At 52.3% G+C, this 23,010-nt stretch overlaps 1 protein-coding gene across 3 annotated transcripts in view; it reads left to right on the forward strand.

Annotated features, from left to right (window-relative positions):
* The window catches only part of HELZ (helicase with zinc finger), a 2,003,166-nt gene that overhangs the window by 1,217,225 nt on the left and 762,931 nt on the right, over positions 1-23,010 (forward strand). For all 3 annotated transcript variants that reach the window (XM_085617266.1, XM_085617269.1, XM_085617268.1), the window contains exon 20: positions 2,831-2,978. In XM_085617266.1, coding sequence (XP_085473392.1) covers positions 2,831-2,978 — 148 coding nt within the window. The remainder of the gene's footprint in view (positions 1-2,830; positions 2,979-23,010) is intronic.

Here is a 23,010-nt window from a genome sequence, read left to right on the forward strand (position 1 = left end):
ATTCTACCTTAACCGCATGAGAGTTCTGGGTGGACAACCAACTCTTTGTGGGGTATGTCTGAGCAAGGAAGGGAAAGGTTGTGCAGAAGCAGACTATCTCCAGATGGAAAGTGATATGTATTAAAATCTGCTGTGTATTGGCCAAAAGGCAACCCCTGAGTGTTTACATGTTCATTCCACCAGAGTGCAGGCTGCGATCACTGCGTTAACACGCAACGGTCTGTTCCTGTACATCTGCCAGGCAGTGACGTTGGCTTTTCTGCACCAGTTCACTTAACACTTCTGCCCGGACAGTCGGGTCTGTCGGAATGAGAACTTTGACCATTAGGGCTTGCAGGACTTTTTGGCTTGAAATTATTTAGCAGACACACCTCCGGGGGTCGTATTGCTTGGGTATCTATTCTAAGGTAAGGAATCTGCTGCTAAAAGTCTCAACCAGATGGACAAGTTACTTTCGGAAACTCCTTTTCTGGTAGAGACTTTATCTAGGTTCAGATTCCTTACCAATCCTCCCGCTTTGCAAATGGATTTCTAGGGACAGCGCTTTCCTAATTCAGCGCCCTAGTTTTCAACACCAGTGTTCGTGCCCTTCTTGGCACTGCTCTTCTGCCGTGGAAATGTGCGAAAATAAACTGATTCAGCTTGCTTGGGGAGGGGAGGGGGTTACATAGGCACCACGTATGTCATGCCTGGCGCCGCCGACGCCACCTTCTGGCATGCAGAGCTACTTGAAAAAATTTCTGCATCCAGTCTTATGGCTGGAGATAAATCCTGGGTAAGGAATCTGCGGCTAGATAGTCTAGTAGATAAAACGTCACTGAAGGTAACATGTCTATCAGGCGCCATCTGCCCCAGTGGTTGATGATTACATTTGGCAGGTGTGCATTTCAAACCATCCAGTAGGAGTGTGAAAACACTTCCACCCTTCCCATCATCTCAAGAATGTCTGACGGAGGATCATCTCTTCATGCTTTGTGAGGAAATGCGGCTCTTTTGCCATCAAGAGGGTGTCTACACCAGTGGTAGGGCATGGTTGTTATTCGCGCAACTTTCTGGTGCCGAAGGAGAAAAGCGTCCACCCTGTCCCAGAACTGCGCTGTCTCAACTACTTCCTAAAGAAAGAGAAATTCATGATGCTCACAATGGCTCGGGTCCTGTCTGCCCTGAATCCTGGAGAGTGGATAGTAGCATTAGCCCTGCAGAACACGTTTTTCCATATCCCCTTCCTTCCTGCCCACGGGCATTACTTGTGGTTCATGATGGGCCACAATTATTTTCATTTCGTTGTTCCCTCATTTGGCCTCACCAAAGCCCATCAGGTGTTCACAAAAGTAATGGTGGTGGTTGCAGCCCATCTGCTGTGGTTAGGGTGCCTGTCTTGCCCTACCTCAGTGCCTGGCTGTTGAAGACTGACTCGTCCCAGGCAGTAGTCGCCCACCTCCAAACTATGGTAGACCTGCATTCTCTGAGGCTCACTATCAATATGCCGAAGTCCACCTGACTCCCTCTGATGCTCCCTTTCATCTGAGACAATCTGGATACAGTCAAGTTCCATACCTATCCTCCAGAGTGACGAGTCAGGGATATTCAGGTTATGATTCCGATGTTTCGGCCTCTGTCCTGGATTTCGGTGTGACTAACTCTGAGGCTGCTGGGTTTCATGGCCTCCTGCAGGTAAAGCATGCCTGTGGCATATGCAGGCTCTGTAGTGGGACCTGAAGTCCCAATGGATGCTGCATCAGGGAAATCTCTCTAACCTGAAAAAGATCTGCAGTGGTGGCTGAGTAATCTCAATTGATTTAGCGTCCGACCTCTCTTCCTTTTCCATACAGGGTTCCAAGTATTGACAGATGTGTCCCTCCTGGGTTCACTCGGCAATCTGGGAGAGGTGGAGATCAGAGGAGTCTGGCTTCTGGCAGAGTCTCAGTTCTGCATCAATTTGTTGGAGCTGAGCATAGGTTAAACTGAGAAGAGCCCTCACCCATTGTGTGAAGAAGTCAGAATGTAGAGGGCTAACAAGAAACTGCTAATCAAGTTCCTGGTCTAAAAATACTAATTGGGTTGTTCTGTGACAACGCCATGTGAAAATAGCAAGGTCCGTTCTGTGAAGGGGAAGGTAGCCACATTTGCTCTTTTGTGAGCATTGCTGGTTTTAGTTACCCGGGAAGTGCCCACATCTTCAAGAGAGTTTGCATTGCAGTTACCTTATTTTACATTTTATTTACTGTTTTTCTTACCTTTTCTTACTTTATAAACTTTACTCCAACCACTTCTCCCTTTTTCTGAGGTGGTGTGTGGCCTGAGGCTATACTGTTTCTGTTAAATTGCTCTGTCAATTTTTGTTCTGGCCTTAAGCAAGCAAATAATCCACTTTGGCAAGCTCTATATGGAGGTCCAACTTAATTTCTTTTTGTGATGTCTGTGTCTCTGTGACCGATGCTTCCCTGCCCGCCACCATATACAGATGAATGGTACCACTGAAATTCAAATCCTCTGACTGTGTAGATTTATAGGTAGCAAAATCTACTTAATGATCAAGTATCCATCAGGAAGAACATTACTAAAGATGGGTAACCTTTCTATTGCATCGTTCAGGGCGGATGAATATGTGAGACTGATATATTGTAACCAAGCAACTTAAATTATACTTGGAAACATTTCTTTATTATTTAGTTTTGTGGTTTCACTGTTATATGATATGATCCAAGTCGGGTCTTCTAGAAAGCCTATTTGCTTTATTTTCTTTAAACTTCTTTGGTATTGAAAGTAAATGATTGTTTGTATATCTCTTACTATGTTCTCATATACCATACTCTTAATTTGGTTGCAGTTATACATCTGAATTGTTTTACGAAGGAAAGTTGATGGCCAGTGGAAAGCAGCCAGCACACAAAGATTTCTACCCCCTGACTTTTTTCACAGCACGGGGAGAAGATGTGCAAGAAAAAAACAGTACAGCTTTTTACAACAACGCCGAAGTAAGTTTGTTTTGTAAAATTGACATCCTTTTTCCAGACTATCTGATAATGCTATTATTAAATGTTGTCATTTCCATTGTGTTGACTAATTGCATGCTATATATTGAGATAATTTTAAATAGTTGTGAGATTATTTCAATTTTTATTTGAAAAATAGCATGTTGATGTGGTCATGAGTATCTGTCCTCTGATCAAGTTGCCCCTCTGGGATGATCTTCTGTCACAGCAGTGGGGAAGGATTCTGCGCCTGGGCCTTTGTAATCTCCACCTTGATGCTCAGAGATTGAGTGGCAACAGTTGAACACCGTCAACCTTCTGATTGGTCATTTTGGCAGCCAGACATACCTCGACAAAAATTATATGCGCATGTCATTGAGACAAATGTGTGGCTTGGTGCAGCACATAGAGGATCGACGCTCTCCAGGCAAAATTACCTAACATTTTGTTGTTTATTTTGTCCAACCATCACCTTACCTGCATTCTGTGCTCTGCCTCACTCTTCTAAGGAGGAGAGACTTCATCTTTTGGACCCCAAAAGAGCACTGAGCAATTATATTGATAGTCCCTGAGAATAACGGGTGGACCATCAGCTCTTTGTGGGGTTTGCTGGAGTGAGAAAAGCAAAGAACATGCAGGAAAAGACCATTTCATGCTGGATCATGCACTGCATTACGTTCTGCTACACATTAGCCAAGCAGCAGTCTCTGGAAGGACTTTGGGCTCATTCCAACAGGGCCAAAGCTGCTACCATTGTGTTGGTATGCGGAGTTCCTGTACTAGACATCTGCAAGGCTCCTACGTGAGCATCACTTAATACATTCAAGAAACACTACTGTCTGGGAAGCCAGGTTTGCAAAGAAGAACATTCTGGTTTCTCGGTCCTATAGGGTTTTCTGATTTGAGTCCATTCACAGACCAACTTCCAAATAGGGAACTGCTTTGATATCTATTCAAAAGGTGTGGAATCTGCACTTAGAGGCCCCTTTCCGGAAAAACAAGTTACTTACCTCTGGTAACACTCGAGATCCTATCTAACCGCAGATTCCTCACCTATCCTCTCCGTTCTGTAAATTGGACTCTATCCATTAATAAGATCTCAAGCCTAAGTATGTGCACACTAGTCACAACAAATTTACCATTGGGGCTATGTGTCTGAGGGGGCAGATAGCTTTAAGAAGCAACTTACGACAGCCTGCGGGAGAAGCCGGCAAATGGGCCCTACATGTAATTTTCCAAGCGGAACGGTGTCCGTGTGGAGTTGCACGGTGCTACCTACCGGTGGGCAGAGATCCTGCTCAAATGTTTCCGTATCCAGTCTGACTCCTGGGAAATATTCAAAAGGTGAGGGATCTGCAGTGAGATAGTGTCTACCAGAAAGAGCGTTTCCAAAGGTAAGTAACTTATTTATTTACACATAACAATAAAACATAGAATGGCATATCAGCATGAAATATGCTGTGCAGGGCATATCCTAGAAAGCACAAGCAATCGCTGTCTAGAAGGTACAAAAAGCATGGAGAAGAAGTTGCTCTTATCTCAGCACAGTCGAATATGTATTGACTTCCCCAGAGGAAAATCTCGAAAGAGATGAAAGCACCATGGACATTGCTGCCTTGTCATTTTCGCTATTCATGATGTCCAGGAGAGGTGGCGGTACCGGCCACTTGTTCACTGTCAAGGGATTGTTCACTGTTGAGACACTCAACATGGAAGTGACCAAGACTATGTCACACACACGTCAATCAAGGCGTTCAATTTTTCTGCTTCATGTATAAAGATATTCAAGACCAGACGACTTCCATCTACCTTATATTCTGAATACTCAAGGGCTTATTTATCTTCACTGTAAGAGACCGGTCTAATTAGTAATCGGTTTTCTCCACCTAGATGTTCTCCTTTGAGGCTCTTTTCATGAAGGTTACCAAAGGGGTCATGCAATCACTCTGCGGATCTCATCTCAGGCAGTGGTTTCTCCAGTGACTCTCAATACCTGCTCCTCATATGTCTTCTTCTTGTGGGTTTCTAGGTCCTCCTCTGCCAGTAGGTGCTGTTGTAGTGAAGTACCTTTCTGCCAAGGTCTCCATCCAGAAGGTCTTGTGCCACTCAAAAGCATGAGTCACATTGATCTTCATCTCTCAGATCAGGACACTCTTATAGAAGATTACTTCTGCCTAAGGGTCATTGTACCTGAAAAGAAGCAGTACTCTTGCACTCCTAGAATGCCGTTCTCCTATTTTTCGTCATCCTCTTCCAAAAGGTGATCAATTTTATCAGACATTCATCTGGCAAGAGTATTGCAAGTTAATGACATACTGTTCACAAGTCTTAGTCATTGAGGTATCTAAACTGAATATACCTACTCCGCCAGTAAAAGCATCAAGTCATGTTCAGAATGCTACATTTAAATATCTGCATCATGTCCTGTGCTATCTTTAGTTCCAGGTCTACCTGGCCTGCTATGGACAGCTTCCTGATCCCTGCATCTGTCTGAGATGCCCCAACATCTTTTGAAGGTAATAGTCGCACATCCCTATCCTTAGAGCAATGAAAAATAAACCAACAACGGTGCTCTAAACACTATAACACGTGTGTAGCTGAATGAGATTCCCGGACCAGGCACGAAAAACTAAAAAATAGCAGAGCACTCCAAATCTATAGGACATTAACTGTAAGTCCATAATTGTCATGCCGCTGCTTGTTATACAATTCAGATTATTCAACAGTAGCTACAGATTTGTTGATGTTTCTCAGATAGTTTCAGCTGACATGTGTTTCGTCCCAGCGTGGGACTTTTTCCAAGGCTGACCAAATGATATATGGAAAAGAAAAAACGTTTAAGTAAAAAAAATTGATTTAAACAATTCTTTATTTAAATTGATTTAAAAAAATGGTTAAACTGCTTCTTGTGCCACAATTTTCACCACGTTACCTCTTAACACCACATTAGAGGTTAAAAAAGTGATAACAGCGTACGAATCACCACAAAGACAGAATTTCTTGTGATTCTAAAAAGTCAAAGGGCAGAGACAAAGATCCATCGTGCCTTTGGGACTATTATGTTACTAGAAGACCCTGCTTTCCCAAAAGAGCCGGGAAGTCAACAAGTAAATGGCTGTACTTTTTAAAATGTTAATAGTATTATCCATACCTCCAAGTTACAGGGAAAACAGAAAGTAAACCTAATTGCCTATATTTAAAGTTAATATTTGTTTGGTAGATCCGTCAGGTAGGTGCCAAGAAAAATGGGGAAGTCCCAAAACACGAAATCCCCATACATTTTCCATAATTTTTTTTTTTTAAGAAGCACTACCACAAAAACTGCTGAACGGAAATATGCCAAACTTGTTGGTCAGAGCCATTTCATCGACGTGGCTGTCAGACTCCACACTTGGTTGAGAACAACAGGCTTTTTCATGGACTTGCCCTTTGATAGCACCTGTCTCTTCGGAGACACATCAGACATGGTGCTGGAGCACTTTAAGGACTCATGGGCTAAAGCCAAGTCCTTGAGCCTCTCAGTGCCTGCACGTCCCCAGTCTGCCTTTTCCCCCTTTGGTGGCTACAGAAGGGTCTTTCAGCCATGACCGCCCTACCGCAGCCACCGCAAGTTCAGCAAACCTTTTGCAGCCACGGCTCGTTCCGAACACGTGGGTCGGGCTGGCAGAGGTCGGGTCCGTCCCCCACCCCGGCAGCTTCAGCCTCCAAACCCCTCCTAGTCTCCCCCTTCCAGACCATGGGCGTCTAGTTGATGGCAGGATCAGCCATCACCTCCACCACTGGCAGAACATCACATCGGACAGGTGGGTCCTCCAGATAGTCCAAAGGGGCTACTCCCTCCCCTTCGATACCACGCCTACCTGCATGCCTCCATCATGTGACCGGCTGACGGAGGGTTATTTGATTTTACTCCGGGAGGAAGTTGTGACTCTCTTGGCCAAGGGAGCCATAGAGAGGGTTCTGGAGCTAGAAGTAGGCTGTGCTATTATTCCTGGTACTTTCTGGTCTGGAAAAACCACAAGGTCCTTCTTCCTATCCTAGACCCACGAGTCTTCAACTACTTCCTCAAAAAGGAAAAATTCAAGATGCTCGCTCTATCTCAGGTCCTATCTGCCCTGGACCCAGGAGACTGGATGGTCGGGTTGGATTTGCAGGACGTCTATTTCCCCATTCCAATCTTGCCCATCGGTTCGAAATGCCACAAGCATTTCCAGTTCACTGTGCTCCCTTTTAGCCTTCTCAGCACCCCTCCAGTGTTCACTAAGGTGATGGTGGTGGTCGCAGCTCATCTGTGTAAATCAGGAGTACCAGTCTTCCCCTATATCGACAACTGGATGTTGAAGGCGGGCTCACCCCAAGGTGTCGTCTCCCCATCTCCAGACTATGGCGTACCTTCTGCATTCGCTGGGGTTCGCGATCAATGTGCTGAAGTCACACCTGACTTCCTCTCAGACGCTCTCTTGCATTGGAGCCATTATGGATGCAGTGTAGTTTTGGGCTCATCCTCCTTAACAGTGAGTCCAGGATATTCAGATTTTGATACTGATGTTTCAGCCTCTATTCTGGATTTCGGTGAGGAGGCTGCTGGACCTCATGGCCTCCTGCATCCTGCTTGTGACACTTGCTAGATGGCATATGTGGGCACTGCAGTGGGACCTTAAGTTTCAGTGGGTGCAGCATCAGGGGAATCTCTCCGACATGATCCAGATCTTGGAGAGAACAGCACAATACCTGCAGTGGTGGCTGACCAACCGCGATTGGGTGAGAATCAGACCCCTGCATCACTCCTGGGACGGGGCGGCCATCTGGGAGAGGTGGAGATCAGAGGAATCTGGTCTCCGGCGCAATCACAGACTCTTAAGTCAACATGCTGGAGCTTGGTGCAATCCAATTTACATTGAAAGCTTTTCTACCCTTCTTCAAAGGAAGGCTAGTTCAGGTGTTAACAGATAACCCAACCACCATGTTTTACTCCAACAAACACGGCGAAGTGGGATTGTGGACTCTGTCAAGAGTCTCTGCCCCTCTGGGCATGGATGGAACAGCAGGGCATATCCCCGCTGGTTCAACACCTGGCAGGTTCCATGCACACCAGAGCGGACAAAAACAGCCATTGATGCCTAGCAGATCACAGGTGGCGTCTCCATGTGGAGGTGGTGCAAGGTTCTCTTTCAGCAGAGGGGAGAGCTTTGATTAGATCTGTTCACCTCCGCATTACAACACGCAATGTCAGCAGTTTTTCGCACTGGAGTTTCCAATGCAGATCTTGCTCGGACACGCTTTTCGTCTTGAGTGGAGCTCAGCCCTTCTGTATGCCTTTCCGCCCATACCGCTCCTGCCCAGAATACTTGAGAAGATCAGGATCAACCCGGCACAAGTAATCCTTGTGGCTCTGGAATGGGCATGGGCAGTGTGGTATCCCGAGCTACTATGAATGAGCATTGATCCTCTGATCAGGCTGCACCTTCAGGACGATCTTCTGTCGCAGCAGCAGGAGAGTGTCCTCCACCCAAACTTGTCAACTCTGCACCTTCTTGCATGGAAAGTGTGCAGCAGTAGTTGATACCTTTCAACCTTCCTTCTGAAGTCTGCATTGTTGTTCTGGCAGACAAGCATCCCTCCACTAAGATGGTATACAGCTGCCTGTGGAACAAAATTTCAATATATTGTACATCCTCTTTCTGCTTCCCTTTCTGATATTTAGCTTTTTATTATGTCACTTGCCCAGCAGGGCTCTGCTCTGGGCACCTTGAAAGAGTATCTTTTGGCTTGGTCTGCCTTCCTGAGGCTGCCAGACCAACCCTCCTTATTCAAATCACCTAATGTACATAGATTTTTGAAAGGCCTGGTACATATGTTCCCTACTTCCCCTTTCTTTTATGCCTTAGTCGAACCTTAATTTGGTTCTCACTATCCTAATGTACGCTCCATTATCTGAAAGAAACACGTTAGTTAGATTCCTTACCTTAGAATATCCCCAGGCGTCAGGCTGATCCGGAAAGATTTTTCGTCAGCAATACCCTTGCGCGTTGCTAGGTGTCGTCTGCGGCTCCGCGTCCGGTGTCGGCATCGTATTCGCCGGGATGACGTTGTCGGAGTACTTAGACGCCGCCCTCGCGCGCTGACGTCAGTTCTTTTTTCCGCGCCAGTAAGCGCAGATCCGGGAAGAGCATTTTTTGGTTCATCTTTCGAGTCGACCTAGACTCCTGATGCCGGTAGGGATGCCCGGTTTCAAGCCATGCGACGCCTGTCACCGACTAATGTCGGTTATGGATCACCATCGTCGGTGTCTCTACTGCCTTGGGGCCGACCATGATGCCGAGTCGTGCCCTGACTGCCGGGCCGTGACCTCGAAGGCTAGGCGGGAGCGGTCCCGCAAGCTCCTCGAGATCCGGCAGTCGGCTCCGTGCCGCTCGAGGTCCTGGTCGAGGAGAAGGTCGAGGGACCGGTCACTGAGCTACAGCCATCACCACTCGTCTGGTTCGAAGTCCTCGCATTCAGGTAAGTCGAGGCACAGTAAGAAGAAGTCGAAGAGGCGACATCGCTCTTCTGACTCTCCTTGCCGGTCGGCTGAGGGTTCGGGTGGCACCACCCGTGCGGCTCCATCGGAGCCGCAGGAGTCTCATTCGGCCCCATACCCTCCGGTCCCTGGGCCTAATGCAACTCCGGGCGATATTCGGAACTTCCTTGTGGCCATGAGGAGTCTCGCTCCGCTGTCGAGGCCTGCCGGTGCGCCTTTGGGCCCCGCAGGTCCGACTGGGAGGCCTAGCGAGCCGGCGGCTTCAGGCCCGGCGCTGTTGTCGACTTCGGTCCCGACGCCGCAGGCCCCCGTGGGATCTCGGTCGACGCCGGTTGACCTTACAACCCCTCCACCGGCGCCGACCCCTATGGTGCTGCCCACGGCGCCGTCTTCGGACGACGTCTTCCCCAGTTTTAGCCCCGGTCGGCGTCGGAGCGGCGCCGTCTCCGGCGCCGATGGAGCAGCAAGTCATTTACCGCCCGGCTCCATCCTTTCAACCTGTCTACCAGGAGTCGGATGACGGGGACGACTGGGAGAGGTCTGTGGACCCTCTGGCACAGCAGTGCCAGTTTAATCAGGATTGGGCAGAAAAACTGGGGGATGCCAGTGGTCTCAACACCTCCCCTGACACTGGCTTCATCTCTCCTCCCTCCGTGGCTACAGAGGAGGGTGCAACCCATTCTGTGGTGCTGCGCAGGGCTGCCGAAGCCCTTCATCTGGAGCTCCCTGCAGCGGCCGTGAGGACTAACCTCCTCACTGAAGTGCTTCAACCGCCAGTAAGCTCTTCGGAGCCTCTACTGCAGTTCAATGAAGCACTGACTGACGTTCTGATGGGCACCTGGTCCAAGCCCTCTACAGTCACTCCTGTGGACCGGAACATGGCCCGGCGCCACTGGGCGACCCCAGCTTTGTCGGTGCACCCCACCCCTGAGAGCCTGGTTATCCAGGCCTCTACTTCCCAGACCGCCTTCCCGTCCGCTCCTCCGGATCGGGAATCCAAAAGGTTGGAACATTTTGGGAAGAAGCTGTTTTCCTCCCTCAGTTTGGGGTTGCGGTCCATTAATACCACGTGCCTTTTGGACCGTTACACCCACTCCTTGTGGGATACAGTGGCGGACGTGCTGTTCCAGTGTCCGGAGGAGGCCCGGACACAGCTCGCCCAGGCTCTTGTTGAGGGGCGGGATGCAGCACGGTACTCGATTCGATGTGGGCTTGACACCACGGACTCGCTAGGTAGGGCGATTGCGACGACAGTGGCGATTCGTCGCCACGCCTGGCTGAGATCCACAAATTTTTCCGGGGATGTCCAGAGCACCCTCATGGACATGCCCTTCGATGGCCGACAAAGCGGATAGTGCGCTGGAGCGCTTTAAGGACTCCAAGGCTACGGCCAAGTCCTTTGGCCTCTCGGCCCCACGCCCGCAAATTTCCTGAGTTTCGGTCAGGTTGGTGCTGCGGCTACTGGGTCTGATGGCCTCCTGCATCCTGCTAGTACATCACGCCAGGTGGCGGATGCGGGCTCTGCAGTGGGACCTGAAGTTCCAGTGGGCTGAACATCGGGGCAACCTGTCCGACCACGTCCTGATTTCATAGGGCACCGCAAGACAGTTGCAGAGGTGGCTCACGGACCACGATTGGGTCAGTGGCAGATACCTCTCCCTACCCCAACCGGAGCATGTGGTGTTGACGGATGCGTCCCTCCTGGGATGGGGGGGCCACATGGGAGAGGTGGAGATCAGAGGCCTCTGGTCTCCGGCGGAGTCCCGGCTCCATATCAACCTATTGGAGCTACGGGCGATCCGGCTTGCACTGAAGGCATTCCTTCCCTCTGTTCGGGGAAGTGTAGTGCAGGTTGTGAGAAGTTGGCCTGATATATGATGTCACTAGTTCTAGTTTACACCTTGTATCAGTCCAAACAACCCTTATGGTGATTGGTTGTAAAGTCAACCTTCTAGACCAGCTATCCTAGTGGTAGCATGGACAAGAGCAGTCTTAGGCTAAACACTGTATGGCATGTGAAGCCAGCTGTTATACCATTACAATCCCTTGAATACCAAATGAAAGGACACCACACCAGATATATATAAAATTAGAATGTATTTATTCTAACATATACCCTCAGCACTCTATGAGTTCAGAGGTCTAAGCACAACAATTTCTTAAGTAGCATACGTTAAGTTATACAGGAAAAATACAGTTAGGCCCAGGGGCCACGCAAACCATATACTAAGAAAGTGGTATAAGTACCACGTCACGAACAGGGAGTAGGCCTAGGGCCTAGGGAATCGCTGGGGCTACACTACCCTACCAATAGTTAGGAAGTGGGAGGCCCACGGGAAGCGTGTGCAGTGTGGAAACACACACGCGGTTACATTAAAGTCACTGGGAATGTAGCAATTAGAAATAGGAAGAATAAGGACACTTCCGAAGTAATTAGGAGGAAGCAACTAAAGACTTAGACACTTGGATAGTCAATATCCACTGGAGCACCGGAGTACTCGCGTTACCTCACCCACAGGAGACGGGTGCATATGTGTGAAGATGTGTCGGGTGTCGTTGCTGGATCCTATGGATGCCTGAAGAACAGATGCTGGCAGGCGGCCAGGAGGAAGATGTCCGGTGGATCCAAGGGTGGATCTTGAAGGAAGAACACCTGCAAGCAGAGGGGAAAAAAGTCGGTCACTAGCCAGTGACCGTGTGGAACCAGGAAGGAACCAGGCGATGTCGTGCAGAACACAGGTGATGTCTTGAAGCTTGTCTCAGCAGCTGCGTGGACCAGGAGGTGTCGAGGATGACCAGGACCGGGGTACGAGCTGTCCCACGAAGGATCTTGCTGCTGGCGGAGTCGACGTCCCGATTGGAGTCAACAAGCCTTGGCAAAGGCAACCCACGCGGAATGGGAAATTCGCTTCAGGTGCAGACCAGGAAGGTCTGAGGTGCTTCTCTTTCACAGGGAAGCAAGGGCCAGTCTGGAGGAGCCAAACCAGCGGTGGAAAGTCAAGGGTTCGTCGTCACTGAGGCTACTAGCCAACGGGCAAGCAACCGGACAGACGCGTCGAGCAGGAAAATGCAGAAGGGCCCCACGCAGATCTCGTGGAGTGTGGAGGGCTGATCTTCGGTGCAGATAGTGCTCGGGGTTGGGGCTTCTCAATCCCCAGAGCACAACTTCGAGGGTGCCTCAGAAGCTGCGCTGGAAGCTACTCGCCAATTTTCCCAGGCAGCCGGTCCCACGTCTCTCGTCGCCTCCACGGATCTCAACGTGGCTGTGGATGTAGATCAGGGTAAGAGAAGTCTGGAGGTCAAGGCGCTGGTCGGGCTCTGCAGTCGGTTCCTCGTAGAACTTGGGCAAAGCAAACGGCAGGTCGCTTGTTGGTGCCTGTTTGCACAGGGTGGCCACTCCTTGTCCACAAGGGAGATTCTTCAGTCTTCTTGTCGAATGTCGAAGGTCCAGAGTTTCGTGTCTAGTTTCAATTCAGGATAATCCAAAGTCCTAGGGACTCAGCTCCCACTCTTATACTAATCTGGGGGGCTGGGTTACCTGCTAGGTCCCTCCTATGGGTGGGACCAGGGAGGGGGGTGGTTACACCCCCTTCCCGTTGTACAGTTTTGCGCCAGGACTGGGGCTGGAGTGCCCCAGCACCGGTTTGAACCGGACTATGCATGGGACACCTTGTGTGCCCCAGGCAGTGTCTCGTTTCTTTCATCTCTCCCTGCCCCAATACACTAAGTCCTGTCTAGGGTGGTGCTAGCACCTCCCAAGGCAGGAAACCAATTGTCCAAGCCTCCCTCGCTGGAAGGACTCCCAGCAGCAGGAGGTCAGACTTGTGTCTGTGGCAGCAGCATCCATTTTGTGATGCTGGGGCTCTGGTTAACTTTAACTGGGTAGTAGGTCTTCAACATGTCTTCTCCCTCAAGAAGGGGGGAATACTATCCTCATCCCCAGAAATGGCATGGGGGTATTATTCCCGAGTGTTAGACACCTTACACGACATGTTTTGATAAAGCCAAACCATAGTTACCATAACCACGAGGATTATAAGGCACTTTAAGAGTATATGGTAGGCGATATCATAGAACAGCTATAAGGACATGGTTCCGAAAGCTGCAGACAGGCTCAGCTCATGCTAGAGCACCATCTCACATGTTACCAAGCACTCTGCCTTCAGGATTGTTAAGGCCTGCCATAGGAGTGACAGAAAGGTTACTCATGTGTCTATATATAAGGTAGGTATAGGAATACTATACCTAAGCAAGGGGTGATTACACGACCTTGCCCCAGCTGAGTGATCAGCCAGTTGTGTCATGATGGGAGGCCAGCCAGGGGTGGCACAATACATGCTGCAGACCCTGGTAGGCCTAGTGTACACCCATGCCCTGGGTACCTAAGGTACACTGTACAGGGCCCTATAAGGTGATCCTTACCAATTGGGTTATGTACCTTAAGTACATAGTATGAATTTAGAGAGAGAACAGCTGGGCTGTGGGTCTGATTAGCAGGCCCACAGCCACATCTAAGTCGAAAACCAGTGTAGCAAAAGCAAAAAGTGGGGGTGACCATAGGAAGCAGACCCTACTCTCCTACACAGGTGTTCACAGACAACACCATCGCCATGTGGTATTGCAACAAACAGGGCGAGGTTGGGTCGTGGAGCCTTTGTCAGGAGGCTCTGCGTCTCTGGACATGGCTGGAACATCAGGGCATCACCCTGGTGGCTCAACACCTGGCGGTCTCTCTGAACACCAGGGCGGACGAACTCAGCCACCGGTGCATGATGGATCACGAATGGTGTCTGTACTCGGACGTGGCGCAAGGTCTCTTTCGGCAGTGGGGAGAGCCTTGGTTAGATCTAGTCGCCACCGAAGAGAACGCGCAATGTCATCAGTTCTGCGCATTGGAATTTCCAAGGCGGCACTCGCTTGGAGACGCCTTTCGTCGCAAGTGGAGTTGCGGTCTGTTGTACGCCTTTCCGCCTATACCACTTCTGCCCAGAGTGCTGAAGAAGATCAGGCGCGACCGGGCTCAAGTCATCCTTGTGGCTCCGGATTGGGCACAAAGGTACTGGTATCCCGAGCTACTCAGTCTGTCAATCGATCCCCCGATTCGACTGCCTCTTCAGGTGGACCTTCTGTCGCAGCAGCAGGGGACGGTCCTCCACCCGAACCTGTCCAGCCTCCACCTCCATGCGTGGAGGTTGAGCGGCGACAGTTGATGCCATTTGACTTGCCTCCTGAAGTCTGTGATGTCATTCTGGCAGCCTGGCGTCCCTCCACTAAAATGGTATACGCCTGCCGGTGGAACAAATTTGTGGCATGGTGCACAGCAAAGGCTGTGGATCCCCTTTCCGCCACTCTTTTTGAAGTTCTCCTCTTTATTCTTTCCCTGGCCCAGCAGGTGTCTGCTCTGGGCACCCTCAAGGGATATCTTTCAGCTGTTAATGCCTTTTTGCGACTTCCTGATCAGCCTTTTCTTTTCAAGTCCCCTGTTGTTGCTAGATTCTTTAAGGGCATTACTCACATGTTTCCTCCTGTCCCTTTCGTAATGCCTCAGTGGAACTTGAACCTGGTGTTAACTTTTCTGATGTGTGCTCCTTTTGAGCCACTTCATAGTTGCCCTCTTCGTCTTCTGACTCTCAAGACTGCTTTCCTGGTTGCCATCACCTCTGCCAGAAGAGTGAGTGAGCTCCAGGCTCTTTCTTCTAAACCTCCTTTCCTCTCTGTCCATCCGGCCAAGGTTGTTCTAAGGACTCGTCCTTCCTTTCTCCCTAAGGTGGTTACTGCCTTTCACATTGGCCAGTCTGTTACGTTGCCCACCTTCTTTCTGCCTCCGCATCCCTCGAAAGAGGAAGAGAGGCTCCACCGTCTGGACCCAAAACGTGCGCTCTCCTTCTATCTGGACCGCACCAAACAGTTCCGGGTGGACGACCAACTCTTTGTTGGCTACGTGGGCTAAGAAGGGGCAGGCAGTGCACAAGCGGACCATCTCTCGGTGGGTCATTTTGTGCATTAAGGCCTGTTATGTGCAGCAACGTGGGCCTCGCTGCACACGTTTGCTAAGCATTACTGCCTGGACAGCGAAGTCCGTAGAGACGGCTTCTTTGGCCGTTCCATTCTCCAGGACTTCCTGGTGTGATCTTGGTTCGCAGACCCACCACCGGGGTTGGTATTGCTGGGGTATCTACTCTAAGGTAAGGAATCTAACCAACGTGTTTCTTTCAGGTGAACAAGTTACTTACCTTTGGTAACAATATATCTGTAAAAAACATTAGTTAGTTAGATTGCTCACCGCCCCACCCGTCCTCCCCGTTCTGCGAACTGATATCTAGGGTTAAGGTCATCCCTTTCAGGGCCCAAGATTCATGGCACCAGTGTCGGTTTCTTGCATGGCTCTGCATTCCTGGCGCGGAAAGCTATGTACAAGAACTGACGTCAGCGCGCGAGGGCGGTGTCTAAGTACTCCGACGACGTCATCCCGGCGATCACGGCGACGGACGCGGTGCCGCAGACGACGCCTAGCAACGCGCAAGGGTATTGCTGACGAAAAATCTTACCGGATCCTGCCTGACGCCTGGGGATATTCTAAGGTAAGGAATCTAACTAATGTTTCTTACAGATATATCGTTACCAAAGGTAAGTAAATTGTTCTTTAGCATAATTGCACCCTCCGGCTGCTTAACATCAAAACAGCCTTCTTAGTGGCAATTAATTCTTCTAGGAGAAGAGTGAGTTCCAGGCTTTATCATCCAAACCCCCCTTTCTGGCGATAGTCCCTAACAAATTTTCCTTCTGAAAGTGTAACTCCATTTCATGTGGGCAATCGGTCATCTTTCCCACTTTATTCGCTTCTTCGCAACCCTCTAAAGAAGAGTGGCTCCATGACCTGAACCCAAAAAGAGCATTGTCGTTCTACCTTGACAGCACAAAATAGTCACAGGTGGATGACCAACTCTTCATGAGATACGTTGGAGAGAAGAATGGTCGTGAGGTACAGAAGAGGACCATCTCTTGTGGGTCATCCTCTGTATCACTATTTGCTAGGCTCTTGCCAAGAAGCAGCTTCTTGAAGGCTTAAGGACTCATTCCACCACAGGTAAGGCTGCTACCACTGCTTTGCAATGTGGCGTACCAGTCCTGGACATCTGTCCGGCAGCAACATGGGCATCCCTGCACACGTTCACCAAACATTACTGTCTGGATAGTCAAGTCCGCAGGGACGGGCCAGTTTGTCTGCTCAGTCCTGCATGATTTCCTTTTTTTAAAATTTGGCCGCAGTCCCTTCTCAGGGAATGTTATTGCTTGGGTATGTAGTCAAAGGTAAGGAATCTGTGGCTAGATGTCTCTATCAGATGGACAAGTTATTTACCTTCAGTAAAGCCTTATCTGGTAGAGTCCTAATTTAGCCGCAGATTCTTAATGACCCATCAATCCTCGCCTCGCTGCAGACAAGTTTCTAGGGTTAGGGCTGTTCCCTTTCAGGGCCCTAGTTTCTTAAAAACACCGATATCTGAAAGAGACTATAGTTAATAGATTCCTTACCTAAGAATTACCCCCAGGCCTCAGACTGGATACGGAGAAATTTTTTCGGAGCAGTACCCCTGCGCGTTGGTAGGTTGCGTCGGTCTCTCTGCGTTCAGCTTCGTGGTCGCCTGGATGACGTTGCGGTGTCTACTTAGACGCCGCCCCTGCGCGCTGACATCAGTTCTTTCATTCTTCCATGCCAGCCAGTGCAGATCAGGAGAGAGCGTGAGCGTGCCCCTTAGTCACTTTTTGACTAAACCCTTTTTCGACCATTGGCGACCTCTTGTTTGAGTCTTCGACTCCTGGTAGCACGAGGGATGTCTCATTGTCAGACCGGTTTCCAGCCCTATGACTCGTGTCACAAGTTGATATCAGTCACCAATCCTCACCTCGTGTGCCTGGAGCGCGACCACCATCCGAAGTCATGCTCCGACTGCCAGGTCATGAACTTGAAGTCTTTGCGGGAGCGGTCCCTAAAGCTTTTGTAGGCCCAGCAGTCTGCTCCGCACCACTCGAGGTCACCATCGAGAGGAAGGTTGCGGGGTCATCACCATTCCTCTTCGAAGTCTTCACACTCCTCCGGTAAGTCGAAGTACAAAAAGAAGGCGAAGAAGCATTGCCGCACTTCGCCTTCTCCCTGTCCGTCGGCGGACCTGGAGCGATGTCGCTCTCCGGCTCCTTCCTCGGAGCCCGCTGGAACGGCTCCACGCTTCCCTCCCTTTCCTGGAGCCGAAGCGCCCCCCCTGCTCAGCTTCGTCAATTTTACAAAGCGCTGTACAGCATTTTTGGGCATCCCGAATCCGCTGGGGTGCCTTTGGGCCCCACGGACTCGGCTGGGGGCCCTAGTCCTTCGATGCCGGTGGCTCCGGCCCTGGTGCCTCAGGGTCCCTAAGGATCCAGATCGGCGCCGGTCGACTTCACGTTACCTTCCCCAGCACCGATTCCAGTGGCGATGCCCCTTACGTCGGTTGTGCCCCCCAACCTGTGCCACCCCTGATGTGGACACGGTGCCGGACCGAAGTTGGTACCGCGCCAGAGGGTACTTGTACCACTGTTCATCTCTGGCATTCCCTATCGCCCAGAGTGGCAGCCAGAGGAGGGTGACGGACCCTCTAGCAGACCAACTTGATTAGCCGGACTGGCGAGAGGAGTTGGGTGATGCTAGTGGTCTGCATACCTCCCCAGACCTTGCTATGCTTTCTCACCCTACTATGATTATGGAGGATGGGGCTTCCTACGCTGTGGTGTTGCATAGGGTGGCTAAAGCCTTGGACATTGAGTCTCCTATGGTGGCTGTCAGGACAAACCTCCTGACTGAGGTGCTTCAGCCGGTAGCAGCCTCTTCGGAGCCCCTGCTGCCTTTTAATAAGGCTCTCACTGACATCCTTCTGGGCACTTGGTCCAAGCCCAGCACGGGGGCTCCTGTGGACAGGATGATTGCCCGATGCCACAGCCCGGCCCTGGGTGACCCACTTTTCATCTCCCAACATCCTACCCCTGAGAGCTTGTTGATCTAAGACATATCCTCAAAAGGCTCATTCCTGACTGCCCCACTCCCCCTCCCAGATAAGGAATCCAAGAAGATGGACTATCTTGGGAAGAAGATCTTTTCTTCTGCCAGCTTAGGACTGCGGTCGGTGAACACCGCATGTCTCTTGAGCCGTTACACACACACACACGGTGTGTGATATGGTTGCACAAGTGCTGCAACAGTGCCCGGAGGAGGCTCGAGCCATGCTCACCCGCGCTGTTGCTGAGGGTCGAGATGCAGCTAAGTTCACCACCCGGTGTGGGCTGAGTACCGCCGACTCGCTGGGTAGGACCTTTTCCACATCTGTAGCCCTGAGGCGCTACGCCTGGCGGGGATGTCCAATCCACACTTTTGGATATGCCCTTTCATGGCCGTCGCCTGTTTGGTGACAAGGCGGACAACCCGTTCGAGCGCTTCAAGGACTCTAGGGCCACCGCCAGATCCTTGGGCCTCGCAGCAACTTCTCGCCCCATGCAGTCTGCCTTTAGTCCCTTTTGTGACTACGGAAGGTGTGCCTCACCACGTTCCGCCCAGAGCCACAGGGCCGCACAAGCTACCCAGCCTATGCGGACCAGGTACGTGGGACCCAGAGTCGCAGGTCAGCAGGCCAGCTAGCTGGCCAGTCCACCAATTCCCCCCCTGCTGCAGCCTCAAAATCTTCCTTGTCCGACTTTTCAGGGACAACAGTTGCCAGGGGGAGGCAGGATCCCCCATCTCCTCCCTCACTGGCACAACATCACATCGGACATGTGGGTATCTGAAAGAAACACGTTAGTTAGATTCCTCACCTTAGAATATCCCCAGGCGTCAGACTGGATCCAGAAGATTTTTCGTCAGCAATACCCCTTGCGCGTCGCTAGGCGTCGTCTGCGGCTCCGCGTCCGTCATCGGCGTCGTGCGCCGGAATGACGTCGTCGGAGTACTTAGACGCCGCCCTCGCGCGCTGACGTCAGTTCTTCTTTGTTCCGCGCCAGTAAGCGCCGATCCGGGAGACCTACCCCTTTAGTCAATTTTTGACTAACTTTTTCGACTCTTTTTGGTCACTTCTCGACTCTGGTGCCGGTAGGATGCCTGGTTTCAAGGCCTGCGACGACGGTCACCGACTGATGTCGGTGACCGATCATCACCGCCGGTGCCTGTACTGCTTGGGCCTCGACCACGACGCGGTGTCGTGCTCCGATTGTATGCCCTGACCTCGAAAGCTAGGCGGGAGCGGTCCCGCAAGCTTCTCGAGCTTCGCCACTCTGCTCCGCGCCCCTCTCGATCCCGGTCCAGGAGGAGGTCCAAGGATCGGTCGCGGAGCCGCACTCGCCATCGTCACTCGTGTGGCTCGAAGTCTTCGGGTAAGTCGAAGCACTCCAAGAAGCGACACCGCTCTTCGGACTCCCCTCGCGCGACTCGGCCGAGGGTCCGGGTGGTTCCACCCCCGCGGCTCCGCGGGAGCCGCAGGCGCCGCGCAAGTCGCCATACCCGCCGGTCCCTGGGACTGACGCGACGCCGGCGGAGGTCAGTGCCTTCCTCTCGGCCATGAGGAGCCTGGCCCCGCCGTCGACGCCCGCTGGTGTGCCTTCAGGCCCCGCGGACTCGACTGGGTGACCTCGCGTGCCGGCGGCTCCGGCCCCGGCGCCGTTGGAGGCTCCGGCCCCGACGCCGCAGGTCCCCGACGGGCCCGAGCCTGGGCCCCCGTCGACGCTGGTCGACCTTGTTACGCCTCCTCCGCCGGCGCCGACACAGATACCACCCCCACGCCGGCTCCGGTCGATGTCGACCCCCGGTTCAGCCCCTGTCCGGTGCCGATGCGGCGCCGCCCGACGCCGCATCCGGCGCCGCTAGAGACACATATTGTCTATCGACCGGCTCCGATCATTCCTCCTGTTTACCAGGAATCGGATGACGGGGGCGAATGGGAGGGGTCTGACAACACTATGGCCCTTCAGGTGCACCTTTCTCAGGACTGGGCAGATGAACTGTGGGAGGCCACTGGATTGGATACCTCACCGGACACTGGATTCATCTCTCCTCCGACTGTGGCTTCGGAGGAGGGTGCAGCTTTTTCTGTGGTGCTGCGCAAGGCGGCCGAAGCCCTTGGGCTTGAGCTGCCTGCCGTGGCTGTGAGGACTAACATCCTCACTGAGGTGCTTCAGTCTACCGCATGCTCCACTGAGCCTCTGCTGCAATTCAATGAGGCCCTCTCTGACGTTCTGCAGGGCACCTGGTCCAAGCCCTCCACAGTCCCTCCTGTGGATAGTAACGTTGCCAGGCTCCACCGCCCTGCTCCGGGCGACCCCAGTTTTCTGTCCCGACACCCCACCCCCGAGAGTCTGGTTATCCAGGCCTCTACCTCCCAATCCTCCTTCCCGTCCGCTCCTCCGGACCGGGATTCCAAGAGACTGGAACATTTCGGTAAGAAGCTGTTCTCCTCGCTCAGTTTGGGCCTGCGGTCTTTGAACACCGCCTGTCTCTTGGACCGTTATTCCCACTCTCTGTGGGATACGGAGAAGGACGTGCTGCCACTGTGCCCGGAGGAGGCCTGGGCGCGGCTTTCTTCGGCTCTGGCCGATGGGAGAGATGCAGCGCGCCATGCAATCCGATGTGAACTCGACACTACGGACTCGCTGGGTAGGGCGATTTCTACCATGGTGGCGCTTCGACGTCACGCCTGGCTGCGGTCCACGTCCTTTTCAGGGGATGTCCAGAGCACACTCATGGACATGCCTTTTGATGGCGCTCGCCTTTTTGGTGAGAAAGCGGACAGTGCGTCTGCTAGCTTCAAGGACTTCCGGGCTACGGCCACGTCCTTGGGCCTCTCGGCCCGCGGCCACAAACTTCCGCTTTTCGCTCCTTTCGTGGCCAAGGAAGGGGCACCTCCTCACGTCCGCCTAGCCACCGGCCACAGAACCAGCCTGCACGCGGTCGCGGACGTGGTTTCCACCGAGGCGGTACTGGAGGACGACTCGGTCAGTCCACATCCACCCCGGCAGCATCCGCCTCAAAGCCTTCCTAGTCCGAGCTTTCAGGCCCATTCCATGCCAGTGGGAGGCCGGGTTCGCCATCACCTGCTCCACTGGCGTACCATTACTTCGGACAGGTGGGTGCTGCAAATCGTCCAAAGGGGCTACTCCCTCCCCTTCGAGACGACCCCTCCAGCCATGCCACCGCAGCACCACCGTATCTCGGGGGATCATTTGAATCTTCTACAAGAGGAAGTTTCGGCCCTCTTGGCCAAGGAGGCCGTCGAGCGCGTTCCGAGCCCAGAAGTAGGTTGTGGTTGTTATTCCCACTACTTTCTGGTTCCCAAGAAGGGCAAAGGAGGCCTACGCCCCATCTTGGACCTCAGGAACGTCAATGCCTTCCTCAGAAAGGAACGGTTCAAAATGTTGACTTTGGCTCAGGTTCTAGCTGCCCTAGACCCTGGAGACTGGATGGTAGTGTTGGACTTGCAGGACGCATATTTCCATATCCCTGTACTGCCGGCCCACCGGCGTTACCTGCGGTTCACGGTGGGTCAGGAGCACTTTCAGTTCACCGTGCTCCCCTTCGGCCTTACCAGTGCCCCTCGGGTGTTCACAAAAGTGATGGCGGTGGTCGCAGCTCATCTGCGCAGATCAGGGGTTCCAGTCTTCCCCTATCTCGACGACTGGTTGTTGAAGGCGGGCTCGCCCCAGTCAGTCGTCTCCCACCTCCAGACTACGGCGGATCTCCTGCATTTGCTAGGATTTTCCATCAACGTGCCGAAGTCACACCTGAGCCCCTCTCAGAAGCTCCTCTTCATCGGAGCGGTTCTCGATTCGGCGCAGTTCCGGGTTCATCCGCCGGAACAGCGGGTCCGGGATATACAGGCCCTGATTCCCATCTTTCGGCCTCTATCCTGGGTTTCGGTCAGGCTAGTGTTGCGGCTTCTGGGGCTGATGGCCTCCTGCATCCTACTAGTGCATCACGCCAGGCGGCGCATGCGGGCTCTGCAGTGGGACCTGAAGTTTCAGTGGGCCCAGCATCACGGCAACCTGTCCGACCATATCTTGATCTCGGAGGGCACTGCACAGCAGTTGCAGTGGTGGCTCACGGACCGCGATTGGGTCACGGGAAAGAGCCTCTCCCTACCCCTACCGGAGCATGTCATAGTGACGGATGCGTCCCTCCTGGGATGGGGTGGCCATATGGGAGAGGCGGAGATCAGAGGCCTCTGCTCTCCGGCGGAGTCTCGCCTCCACATCAACTTGTTGGAGCTGAGAGCGATCCGACTTGCACTGAAAGCCTTCCTTCCCTCTGTCCGGGGAAGTGTCGTGCAGGTGTTCACGGACAACACCACCGCCATGTGGTATTGCAACAAACAGGGCGGGGTGGGGTCGTGGACCCTTTGTCAGGAGGCTCTGCCCCTCTGGACATGGCTGGAACACCAGGGCATCAACCTGGTGGTTCAACATCTGGCGGGCTCTCTGAACGCCAGAGCAGACGAACTCAGCCGCCGG

This window comes from Triturus cristatus, chromosome 7 (assembly GCF_964204655.1).
Source record: "Triturus cristatus chromosome 7, aTriCri1.1, whole genome shotgun sequence".
Lineage (NCBI taxonomy): Eukaryota > Metazoa > Chordata > Amphibia > Caudata > Salamandridae > Triturus > Triturus cristatus.